This window comes from Pagrus pagrus (genome assembly GCF_965226575.1).
Source record: "Pagrus pagrus genome assembly, chromosome: 5".
Taxonomy (NCBI): domain Eukaryota; kingdom Metazoa; phylum Chordata; class Actinopteri; order Spariformes; family Sparidae; genus Pagrus; species Pagrus pagrus.
The window spans coordinates 14,775,460-14,788,680 of NC_140189.1; the positions used below are offsets into that span (position 1 = coordinate 14,775,460).

General features: G+C 39.1%; 1 protein-coding gene across 2 annotated transcripts in view; it reads left to right on the forward strand.

The window, feature by feature from the left end:
- Positions 1–12,672, forward strand: part of aff2 (AF4/FMR2 family, member 2) — a 173,382-nt gene extending 160,710 nt beyond the window's left edge. For both annotated transcript variants that reach the window (XM_084353930.1, XM_084353931.1), the window contains exons 23-26: positions 730–823; positions 3,028–3,080; positions 3,940–4,169; positions 5,250–12,672. In XM_084353930.1, the coding sequence (XP_084210056.1) occupies positions 730–823; positions 3,028–3,080; positions 3,940–4,169; positions 5,250–5,371 (499 nt within the window). In that variant the 3' untranslated portion in view covers positions 5,372–12,672. The remainder of the gene's footprint in view (positions 1–729; positions 824–3,027; positions 3,081–3,939; positions 4,170–5,249) is intronic.
- Positions 12,673–13,221: the final 549 nt, after the last annotated feature.

Here is a 13,221-nt window from a genome sequence, read left to right on the forward strand (position 1 = left end):
TCTTACATTACTAAGCGCCTCGAATTAATTATGGTTTTCATTTTGTACTCTCTGACATACATGCATATCATGATGAATTCTTCTATAAAGTGGAGCGAGTCCACCTATCGCGTGACAGCAGGGGGTGAGGGATGTTCGTTGTAGGGTGGGAATGTTCTTCTCGCAATTTATGTAAAATATGAAATTTAATTAAAAGAGCTTTGGAAGAAGGAAAGAAGGAAAGACTGTGAGGCAGCTGCTGGAGTGAGAAACTCCACACTCATTCAGATAAAGGTTCTTCAGTCAAATCTGTTAATCTGCGGAGACAATCTGTACGCGACTTCTACGGCGTTCTGGGCAGAGAAAGTTGGCGATTGTGACAAATTCTCTCTCGATCACTTGACCGTGACATTTAAAAACCAGTCTGTTCATACAAGAGGCCTCGCTGAATACACTCAAAATCTTTGTCTTTACTTTAAGTGTTTTTTTCTTCCTTTGTGCGCTCTGTGAATTAATTTAACTGTGAACTTACGACTCAGAAGAAAAAGATCTGAAGTGGATTTTTTTTACACTATCACATAGTAGTGGTATGCATTTCCCACATTCTTTACTTCACTGAAGTTCTTCCTAATCCACGAAGACTTGTGGGGCGTGTTTGAAGTCCGGGTGCATTTTGTGTGGATGACATGGAGCTTTAAAGAGAATCTGTACGGAGGTTTCATCTGCCGTCTAATGGTTTTGTTTCCATAGTAACCGCTGTCTGTCTCTGCTGTATCTGAGGATGTTCCATCTGAAGAAAGACCACGCTGTCAAGTACTCGCGGTCGCTCATGGAGTACTTCAAGGTAACACGAGCACACACACACACACACACACACACACACACACACACACACACTTGGACTTTATTTCCTTCCGCTCTCGCTCATTTTCTCCCTCTGTGGCTGGAAAACATGAAAAGCTAATTACAATCCCTCAAATACATTTCATATTCATTTTCATGGTGCCTGTGCATTAATTTTGCATGGCGTTATTAAAATCCATTCTTTCTCTTTGATATTAATGTATTAATTAGCTCCATCAATCATCACAGTGGATTGTTAGGGTTTAATGTGCTTGTTTTGATTAATTATGTTTAGTGTAATTAATTACTGAGGATGTCATTATCACAGTGCCGCATTTGCATTGATGGGATTGGATTTCTGCAAAGGGACTGGCTGGGGGTTTAGCTGTGTATGTGTGCGCAGGCTGTGTACATACAGTATGTGTTGACAGAGGGAGAAAAAAAATAACCGAGATCAGTCGGAGCCGTTCGTTTTAAAAAAGAAACGGCACAGAAACACTCAGCAGTTCTGCAATGACACATTAATGTGGATTTTAAGTGCTTGTCACTGTGTAACATTAAAAAATTTAATGATCAGAAATCACAAATACTGTACGGGGCAAACTGGTCGCTCAGTGGGGTCCTGCTCACGTTATATTAACATGAAGGCTTTTGTCTACAATGGCTTTACATGTCACTGATTCAATTAAGGCTTTAAACCTAAAATATATAATAGATTTTAATCAGTCTGTATTTTAATCTACTGTATTATTGAAAAATTGCTATTTGAAGGTAATTACTGCCGAGTTAATCCAATTAGTTGAGCTTTCATGCCTTGTTTTATCACTTTACGGATTGCAAATAGCCTTTTGGCTAATTGGTGTGTTTACATCAGCGATTATTAATGTGTGCTGACCTTGTTCAAGGAGCAACTTGTGAGATAAGGCCAGAATTTAATTTTAAAACATTCAAAAAGTCAAAAACTAACATTATCAACAGTATGAAGAAACAACAGAGTTGACGTCATGTCAAAGACGTCTACACATTGTGTTGAAGAGACATCTACTGATGTTAGCATGCTAACCAGCTAGCCCCAACCCGTCCTGTTTCCTAATACCACTTTGAAATAGCAATATAGTCTGATAGCCCCTGTAGTTTCAGTTGGGAGATACGTATATGAGCTAATTAGCTAACGGTCGCTATCTACAGCCAAGAATAGCTAGCAAAGAGCAGCAGTTGTCTGTTTCTCTGGTGATATACTGCCTCCTATAGTTTGGGCCTTTAAACCCATACATAGATAAAGAGTTGAACACTTATTGAAATATGTTTCACTGTATTGCTGAGAGTCAGAAGAAAGGATTGTTTGTATTGTTTATTGTGCTGTTGTTTGTTAATCACCCACGTTGCACCCCTGTAGTATTTGATTGTATGTCTTCATACTATACGGCACTAATATTAAAAAAAAAAATTTTAAAAAGAAGAAGAAAGGATTGTTCTCCTGATCTGTCTGTTAAATATAAGCTACACTTTGTGGGCCGTTAGCACCGACTAGTAGTTAAAACATCCGCAAATCTGTGTAACACCACAACTTGTCATTTTTACACTTTACACAAACGAGATATAACGTGTTAGTAATTGTGCTTTAGAGGTGCTGGTACTTAGATTTTGTTACCATCAGACAGAGCTAATCTAAGCTAATCTTCTCTTGGCTGTAGCTTGAAATTACACAGACATTAGTCAGACTTACCAGATATAGACTGTTGGTATAAGGCCTTAAATTAGGCGGCTGTTTCAGGCTGCATCCTACAAGAACCCGAGCACCCGAACTAGCAACCGACACGCTGGTACCCAAACTCTATCCTGGTGGCCAATGGTACGAACTTAAACAAGCTGGCAGCTGTTACCTTTTCTTTTGCAGGGATTTAGCCATTTTAATACCAGGACTTGCCTCCCCGTGTACAAAACAAGTTCACCCCAACACTAATATGCAGGGGCATTGTCACTGCATCCTGGGTTAAGACGATTCTGATTGGTTTAAAGTAGTACAAACTAACCAGAGTGAGAATTGGTGCAGCCAGACCTTTTCCAGCACTGACAGAGCAGGCTATAAACTGTAAAATATGACCTCTGGGGCATGCTGTCATTTCTGCCTCACACTCTCCTGTAAAGCAGATACCATAAACCATAAAAAACACGATTTAATAAATTTGTCTTTTTGTGACCCAGAATTCCGCCAAGAGTTCCCACCAAGCACCCTCTCCCTGGAGGACCACTGGGAAGTGAGTATACACAAACAAACATGCAGTCCCCCCCCCCCTTCATCCACATAGATAATTGAGAATGTATAATTCACCGGAGCTTTGCTGCAAAATACCATGCAGCCTCTGACAGCCACTTCCTCAAACAAACCCCTCAGGAAGCAAATAAAGGGATTGATTTGTTGTAGATGTGTGTAGGAGAACACTGGAGGGGCTGCTGAGTGCCGGGGTGAGAAGGAGTGATGATAGATGGAGGAGGAGAGGGGTGGAGGAGCTGTGGAAGTGAAGCTAATGAGTTTGGACAGCTCTGACACTGCACAACAGCAGGACTGGAGCTCAGCGTGTGTGTTTGGCTTGTCTGTGTGCGCGCAGCACTGAATCAGGCACAAGTCGTTGGGTCAGCGAGGGTCAAGGCCACATCACAGACATTACATCACTGCCACAGCCACACACCCAGCTGTGCGAGGCAGGGGGAGCAGTTTGTACCAACATGACTGATGTTACTTTACAGTGGATGTCAGAAGTGCCACACACCCTCTCACCTTTATCACTTTTTATAGCCTTAAGGCTTCGAATGATTACTCCTTAAATATATTTGATAAAGTTCCTTGCAAAGTCAAAGCCAAAACAAAAGATTTTTACCATCACTAATGTGCAACAACAGCAGAATGTATCATTATTAATGTAGTTGTGATTTCACCAACTCTCTGGTGAGAGTTTTAATGTCTTTCAGCTCATTGTTTTGCTTTAATGTCTTGGTTCAGTCTCAGCGCTCTCATCAGTGTTGTAACTGGCCACAGCAAGCAGCTGTATAATTACAAAAGCTCTGATCGCCCCACTCTCTTGTCACTGGGACTCACTGCCTCTCATTATTCTCCAGGGTCAATGGGACTCCATCCCCCCTCTCACTCAGCCCCTCTCCAGCCAGCAGTGGAGGAGGCGGTGGAGGAGCAGGCGGAGGATCGGGAGGTGCCCACGGCTCGTCTGGAAGTGTGGCTATTCCACAGCGGATTCACCACATGGCTGCCAGTCACGTTAACATCACCAACAACATCCTGCGGAGCTATGAACACTGGGAGACGGCTGACAGACTGGCCACTGACAGCCAAGGTAGGACTACAACTACATTAATTTACATGATTATATGCATCTTCAGATCAATTTTTAAACACTGTTATTGAAAAATATTTTTTTGCTGTGGTTTCAAGTTCACTAAAGATCTGTTTATGAAGTTTCACATGATCCCAAAACCACAGCCCTCTTTAACTGCACCCATACGCCCAACACAGCCCTCTGTAGCAAGTTGTATTCAGTTTTGTCCACAATAGCCGTAGCTAACAGCCTTCTAGCAAACAACAACCAAATAACAACATGAAAAGCTAACTAGCATGTTGGAACAGCCAAAAAAACATGTTCAGCGCACATGTTAGGCTAACTAGCATGCTCCTAACATGTCAAGGTAACCCTCATGCTGCCCAAGCCACCGAATAAACCAGCGTACCAATAATGTGTTTAGCTAACTAGCATGCTGACAGCATGTCAGGATACCCATCATTCTGCCTGTGCAACCCAGAAAAACAAACATTTAAAGCTAATTAGCAAGTTAAGCTATCATGCTGCCTGAGCCACTATATAAAGCTAATGATTTAAAGTAAGGGTTGAATTCTTACAATAAAAACACTTTTACTTTACTTCATTAAAGGTGCAATATGTAAGAATAGGCAGCCTTTTAAATTCATGTTAAAAAAAAAATACGAGGCAGATTATCATCAGAGTTACCGCTAACTGTTGCCAACTGTGCTCACTAGCTGCCATAAGCTAGTTAGCTCAGTTAGCCCTGCAGCTAGCAGTCCAGACTTGGGGCTCAGAGGATCGGGGGACTGTTGGTGTTAACACCGCTAGCTCAGAGGCTTTGGACTGAGACAGGTTGTGGCTAGTTGGATAGCATGCTAATTTCAGTATATATAACATCAGAACTGTTCAAATTCTGTTGATACACATACAGTTCAGTGCATACAGTAATTTATGGAAAGTGTTGGACAACAAGGTTATGGATGAATGACTCACCTGACTCAACAACAGCACCATCAGAAAAACCATCCACACTCTATTACTGTGTCTCTTTTCAGAGCAGGCAGCAGCAGATAGAGTAACCCTCAGTGACTGTGTCTCTTGTCCACCCTCCTGTAGAGTTCTTCCAGGAGCTGGACTCGGTGATGGAGCCGTTGAGTCAGCAGAGCAGCATGACTGAGCTGGTCCGATACATCAGACAGGGACTCCACTGGCTCCGCATAGAGGCTCACCTGCTGTAAGGATTGGACTGGAGCCAAACATTTTTTTAACAAAAAAAAAAAAGGAAATGGGCCTGGGAGCTAGAACTGGGATAACAAGTAAGATGAGACTCAGGACGATGCTTCAGTTCCCGCAGGGATCCTTCAAATGACCCAACACCACCCATGGTAAAGTAACGGCATGGACTGGGTCCATTAATTGAGCTGTAATCCACCTGCAATTAGGTCTGAACAGTAACTACATTTGGGAATTTCAACTGTGAATCACACAATACTAATTAGCATATTAAAAAATGTAGCTGATGCTGCTCTTCAGAGCTACTGCAACTGTACATCAGTGCAGGAAGCTTTAATTCCTAATGGGCCGAATAGATGTTACAAACCTCCCTGTATAGAAATAAGAACCAGAGATGGAAGGGAAAAGGTATTTTTTAGTAAGGACCATTTTCAAAAAAGAAATCTGAGAGGCTGATGTGATTAAAGAGACTGAAGGGAAGGAAGGAACTCAACAGAGGCTCATCTGCTCCTGCAGTGGCCCAGAAACATATCTGTGATTGGGACGAGAATTAAAGCCTCAGGTTCATATCGATCCAAGTGGAGTACCGGTCCAATTCATCAGATAAGGACCACGCTGGTCAAGGAAAGGGCTCCGTAACAACAGCTAGAGCTGAATTGATAGAGGTTGAACTTCGTCCTCTGCTTCTATTTCAGTTAGAAGCTTGAAGCTGCCGGTGTCGTGTTTTCCTTCAGAAATGTAACAAACGTCGCAGAGACACAAAGTGGCTTCTGAAGAATCACTGCTGACAAGTCACCATCTGTTGTTGACAATCAGTCAAATGAAACTTTTTAAAGTTAAAAAAAAATCTTTCATCACATCAAACTCGAGATTTGATACTTTATTTATGGCTCACATTTATTCTGCTGTAGCTATTAGAGGTGCACTATGTAGTTTTGAGAAAGAAATTTGAAGAGAAGAGAAAACTCTTCACTTATTGATTTTCATGACTGCATACAATGAACAAACTGCCCTCATCGGACAACACAGTTTCATACTTTACTTTGTATATGTCAGTAGGACTCTTCTTCATACTGCCAAACAGTATTCTGGAGACCTTATTCCCCTTGAGGACAGCTTGTTTGTATAGATATATATTAGATAACCATTTCTGAGTTTGTATTATTACCCTATCATTATTGTAAATATGAACTGAGTTAGATTTTTTCTTTCTGAGATGACATAGTGCACCTTTAACTGGGTTTACTCTTGTCAAATAGCCTACCTGTATTCTGTCTCGTCACTGGTGGAGTCCTCCGTTTCTGCACTGGATTCAAATGATATACACGTGCACTAGGGATTAGTATTATAAAGACGTTAGCTTTACCACCAGTAAACACAGGTGTTGCTAAACCAATCAGGTATATAGATGCAATATATAAAGAAATATAAATATGCTTTTCTAAATACCCCTTTTCATTTTTATTTTAGTAAAAGACGACAAAGTTCTTTAAAGTCGTCTTAACAGAAAGCACCCATAAAAGGACGGGCAATTTTTAATTAGTTAAACTATCTAATAGATAAATCATTTGACCAGACCAAGTCCAAAAAGGTGTCGGGGTTTGACCCCTAACCTTTTCATGTAATGAAACTAACATTTTTAAAGCTTCAAAAGCATCTATGATTATCGGGATTCCCTCAGTTTGTCCAGTTTCCATCAAGAAACTCCCATGTGACCCGAATCAGTGGTTTGTTTAAATGGAAGCTGTAAGATCTCACATGTGGAGCCTCTCAGTACAGTCCAATCAAGATAACCCTACCATTAAGATGTGTCGAGGTAGACTGAGGATTATAACACCTGGTCGAGTTGCAGTCCGGAGGAGTTAACAGCTCAGCAGAACAAGCACTCAGTTCCCTGGTCCTACAAATGAGGTCTTTCTTCCATCAGAAAAAAAGGCATTTGTCTGGTTCTTCTCTTACTGGTAATGGGCTTTGGTGAAATTACACTCAGTTCTATTTCCCAGAGTATCCCGCCCACTAAGGTGTCAAACACTTACAGTACAGGGGGGAAAAAACTACAAGATTCAGTCTGATTTGGCTCTAATTAAGCCCCCACCCATGATCAAGCGCAGATCAAGTAAACAGGGTGAAAATCTCACATTGGCTTTCCTGCCCTGATGTCAAGACGTCTGTGCATCGACAGCGACTTTGTACAGCGCTTAATGAGATCAAATCACCTGTCGGAGATCTTGTAGTCATTTCCCAACATTTGTCGTGTTGTGTTGTTAGTGTGTATACATGTACAGCTGATTGTCAAGTCTATTTAAATCATTACCTGACTGGACAATAATGATGTTTGTGTACCATAATGTACAGACTGTGACTCCTGAAAACAGTGTTTGTTTGTATTTTTTAGTGTCTTGTGAATGAATCAATGTGAATGAATGAGGAATTGAAACAAGAAGATAGGGTATCTATATATGTGTGTGTGTGAGAAAGAGTGTGTGTATGACTGTGTGTCCATGCACAGGCTATGGCTGCATTTACACAGCACCAAACATAATCTGATTTTTAACCCTTTATGGCACATACAAACAAAGGGAGACCATATTGTGTCCATGCGGTGTGTCTCCTCTGTTTTCACATGTGCTATCAAGACTTAAAATTATAGATTTATTTTTTCATGGTCTCTGTAAATCCAGCGCATCAAGCATGAGTTTTTAAGTTTTGGATCATTTGACCATCGCTGAATGTGTATGGAAGACAATGCGGATGTGAAAAGTAATTTTCACTTTGACAAAAAAAAGAAACTCAAGTGCCTCTATTTGTGTCCAGTGGGAATTGCTCTATTTATTTAAGAACAAAGAATTAATCTAAATGATTTTCCATACCATATTGGTATAAATATGAGATTGTTTTTCGTAAAATCAAATGTTTCCACAAGCTTTTTACTGGCGTTTATGACGACACCAGGGTTTGGCTTTAAGAAAAATGTGTGATTTAACATGTCAAATTTGCATCGGTTGCTGTTTTATTTTATTATATTGATGATTTGAGCAAGTATGGGTTTGTCTGAAATGCCTGAAAAATTTAAACCATCGCATGCAATAAATGATAGCTTCAGACCAAGAACTACTTGTGTCCATTTTGAAAAAGGAAAAAAAAAACAGTCAATGTATTTCTTGTCACAAAATCATTTACAGTGTGAATGTTCAACATCACCTGAAAATACGGAGCCACTTCGAATGCACAACACTAAAGCTAACAACTAAGATGTTTAAGAACATCAAGTCAGTCAACAGGAAAAGTTCAACATTTTAAACACTTGAATTATCTTCTTACAGAGAATAAGATGAGAGGGTTGATACCACTGTCATGTTTGTATGTTAAGCATGAAGCTAGAGCCAGCAGCCAGTTAGCTTAGCTTTGCATAACAGCGGGAAACAGCTAGCTTGGTTTTTCTAAAGGTAGAAAAAAATATCCACCTACTAGCACCTTTTTACACATTGTATCTAGTTTGTATTGGTTCAAATTAATAGGATTCATTTCAACTTTTTGAACAATGTGTAAGATGTTGCATTGTGACAATCACATTATTACACCCAGCTTTAAAGGGTTACTTTCTGTCAGAAAGTAACGTAGGTGTTAGCTGCTACTTTATTGTTGTGAGTCATGATAGTCCCGTCAAATATCATTTTGATTTACTGTTTTACAGTAGTTAATTGTCATGATGGCAGGTGGATCTCACAGTGAATGGGACAGTTAAAGCATCAAGAAGCATCAAACACAGACAGTCTGGAGCATAACGGTATAGCCTGCGTTTTTTGATGGTGTTTCAATCATGTTTTATAAGGTTCCTGGCCTCATTACTATACACACTTTTTTGCTTTTTATGCTACTTCTCCTTACGTCCTCCTTTGCAGCTGTAATAATTACTACAGCCACTAGAGGCCATCATTTAACAACAAACATAAATATGGATCGTTATAAGCTGATTTCATTGTCCACCTCTATGGTCGAGGATGGCCTGTGGTAGGCAGATTTTGTAACCTTTGGACAAGCTAGTTGTTTCCCTCTGTTTTCAGTCTTTGTGCTAGGCTAAGCTTACTGGCTACTGACCCTAGCTTCATATTTAGCACGCAGACGTGAGAGTGGTAACTATCTGCAAATTAGTGAATGAAAATGTCAAACTTTTCCTTTAAAATGGACTCGTGGTTCTTTATCTGAAAGCCTGAAAATGTTTACTGGTGAACATTTTGGATAAACGTTATTCCCTGTGTTTTAACAAAAATGCCTTTTAAAGTTGTTATTTTTGTTGTTATTTAAAGCCAAATTGTCCCAATAAGCCAATGAACTTCTACAACAGCCAACGAACAAAACCCACACACTGTTTCTGTTAGACCTCAGTCGTCTCAAGTCAATAGTTGATCCACAGTGTTGCACAGTCCAATTCAATGATGTTCGATGTTGTTTTGTTTTATGGTGAAACAGTGATGTTACTATATGGTTATTGTTAATTTCACACAATGGTCCTTATTTTAGTTATACGCAGCGGTACAATATACTTATACAATACTTTGCTGTAAAATGTCAAAAACATTGCATTGGTGACATTATGGGAAGCATCGGTTTCATCCCACTATGCTACATGTCACATGATGGTTATGGTAAATGTTGAATTCATGCAACCGTTCATTTGACTATATGCAATGTCAATATACTCTGAAACATTTCAGAGACAGACTGCCTCAGCATGGCCTTTTATTCTGCTGACATCTTATTAAATCTCTCATTAGCTCCTGTTACATTATCACAGTTGTCAACTTGTTTATCAAGAGCAGCAGTGACAGAAACAACGTCGCCGCTGTGGTGATTACAATAGAGAGCAAAACAGACTGATTTATTTTTTGACAACAGATGGTTACAAGCCGATAATACGCTGATAATCTCTCCAGTACTGATGAGTGTCTCTAATATTTGTTTGCATTTCGGAAAATCACAGATACACTTGGATTGTTGAGGAAATTGCCAAAACCGCCTCACACAGTAAATGAACTAGCAGTATTCATAAGGACAATAAAGGGTTTTCTTTCTTCTTAAATTCATATAATCTACCAGAAAGCTGCTTTACTTTCTAGTTTCTTTTTTTTTTTCATTTGATTGTCCTCAGTTGTACTGTCAGAGTCATGCAACAGTGTTAGGAAGATATATCTGAAATAAGTCTAATTGTCCAATAATCATTTGTTAAGGTCACTGGAGGGAAACAATAACATGCTTTCACAACCACACAGGTCAGCTTCAGAAAATGACTGCTAACATGTTACATAATCATTTATGCAGAATGACTAAGTAGTGACACAATCATCGGTCCTTTTCAAGTTCCTTAATAAAATCTTGCAATATTGTTGGACAATTTCTACGTTCAGCTGTAACAGAATATACCACTTTGGCAATTATGCTTCTTATGCAATTTCTTTCCAAGAGTTAGATAAGAAAATTGAATGAGTGCGGACCTAGATCGGAATAGAGCAGATGAGAAGCCAGTTAGCCTCGCTTAGCATAAAGACAGGAAGCATTAGGAAACAGCTAGCCTGCCCCTCTCTAAGTTAAGTTAAAATATCTATGTAGCACCTAAAGTTCACTAATTAAAACATACCTCTTTTGTTTAAACCATACACTAAAGAAAACTACAAAAAAAAAAAGCAAGCAGCAAACTCTCCCTAAAACTCTCCCTTTAGATGTGATGGCTGTTGGATCACTGGACTTTGGAAGGACCAGGTTAGCTGTGTCACCTCAGAGTTCTCCTTACTTAAAGCTAGTAGTTGTCAGAAAAGTTGATTGATTGAGTTTCCAACTTGTTAAAAACTTTAACACACAGAAATTATAGTGGTACCAAACGTCAAATCAAACTCATGGAAAAAAGTGAATGAGCGAATTTCCCAAAATGTTGTGCGATTTCTTTACAGAGTACTTAACACAGAGCCATTTTGTTCTGGTAATGTCAACCCATTTTCATAACCAGGTTGTCAAATACCAACACTGCCAGAAAGCAACTCTAACATAGTTAACTTTGTGAAATGGTTGCAGTTCGGTTTGGTTAAGGCAGCTAAACTACTTGGTTTAGGAAAAGATCCTAGACTCTTGGTTTCACATGGGAGTCAAACAGCAGTCTCTCTGGTAAAGTCCTGTGTTTGACCCATTCATCCAGCCCAACCAACACCCTACACACACTTTGTCACTCTTCAGACTATGTTGAGTTAATATTAGCATTAATGACCTATCGGAGCAGTTACTCCCAGCAATTAATATCGTAAATGATGGGTTTACATGGAGTTTATACAGACAGGTACCTTGTGTGTCTGAGTTTCCAAGAGGTGTGACAAAACGTTGGTATTTGACCCCTGGGAATGAGAAGGAACTGGTAATGTAGTTGTAAACATAAAGTACTGTCCATTATTAAAAACTTATTTCTCAATTAATCTTGATGATGATTTTAACTAGTCAACCAGTTTGAAATCATGTTAACCTCTAGCCATGGTTGGTTTGATTTTGTAATAGCTATTACTGTATCCCTCCTGGGACACAAGACTGTAAAATCATGCAGTGATTCAAAATAGCCCAGGTGAAAACTGTGTTGACTCTGAGCACTTTCATGTTTTCAGTCAGTCTGTTCCCTGCAGTGAGAAACTGTCAGCTGATCTCAGATGTAGAATAGGCCCCGATCAGTTAACTCCACAACTCTGAATTTTGTCTTTAAAAGGTGCAAAATTTTATGGCCTGATTTTCTAAAACTCATTAGTCTTGACAGTATGACTCGCCTGCCCTTCCTCTAGCTTTGTAGACAGTATTCCAGCGATGATCTACTTAGGTTATCTCAATTATATAACAGAATTAAAATTCATGTGGCATTTATTGATATTAAAATAATACACTGTAAGTGTTGGGCATCCAAATATGGTCAAATTAGCATATTTCAAACCAGATTTTGGTGGTTTGGAGAAAGGCAGCAACACGTGCCTCTGATTCAGCCTGACAAATCTGTCTGTGGCTCTGATATACATCACTGGCTAAACACAACATGGTAAAGATTTCTATAACAGTAACATCTGAGAACACATCCGTCCAACATGGATTGCATTGTATTTTTAAATGTGTTGCACAACTTCAGCCGTTTTTCTGTTTCTATCAGTGCTATCTTTTGGCCTTTTATATGGTTCTTTTTATAATGAAGTTGTTCTATGTGATGATCAGAAGTTGTGATGCAGTTCCATTGTTTTTAAATATTTAATGTCTCTAAAATATGGATTAAAATCTGTTTAAACCAGTGGTCCTGCTGTTGTCGTGGTCTTATTTGTGTCTTTATGAGAAAGTACACGTCAAAACAGTTTTTTCACGTTCTGGTCAATTTGGGGCGAAACATGTCTCTCTCCACTCTCTAGTGGAAAGAAAATGACCAAAAATGCACAGATTTTTAGTTTAAATTTCAGTTTTGAAAAATGTAAGCAAATGTATATGTATGTATATCATTTGCATATTTAAAATATAAAATAATTCTGAGAAAACTGCATTTAAAAGATATATCTTGTAAAATTGCATTTTCAGATTAAAAAAATGGTGAACTAATGATTGCTTATATTATATTAAGACAATTATTCTTGGAATAAGCAATTTTACAGGTGCACAAATTTCATGGTAAGTAGGTGGTAATTTGACATTTCTTTGAAATGACCCCCCAATTACCACAATATCTACCCCAATATTATTTAATGATAATATTCTGCTATTTTCCAACAAGCACTTAATAAATAACTGTTAATTTCTTTAATACATTTTCAGGAAACTTCCAACTGGTTTTTGTCCATCTTCTGCGAGTCAG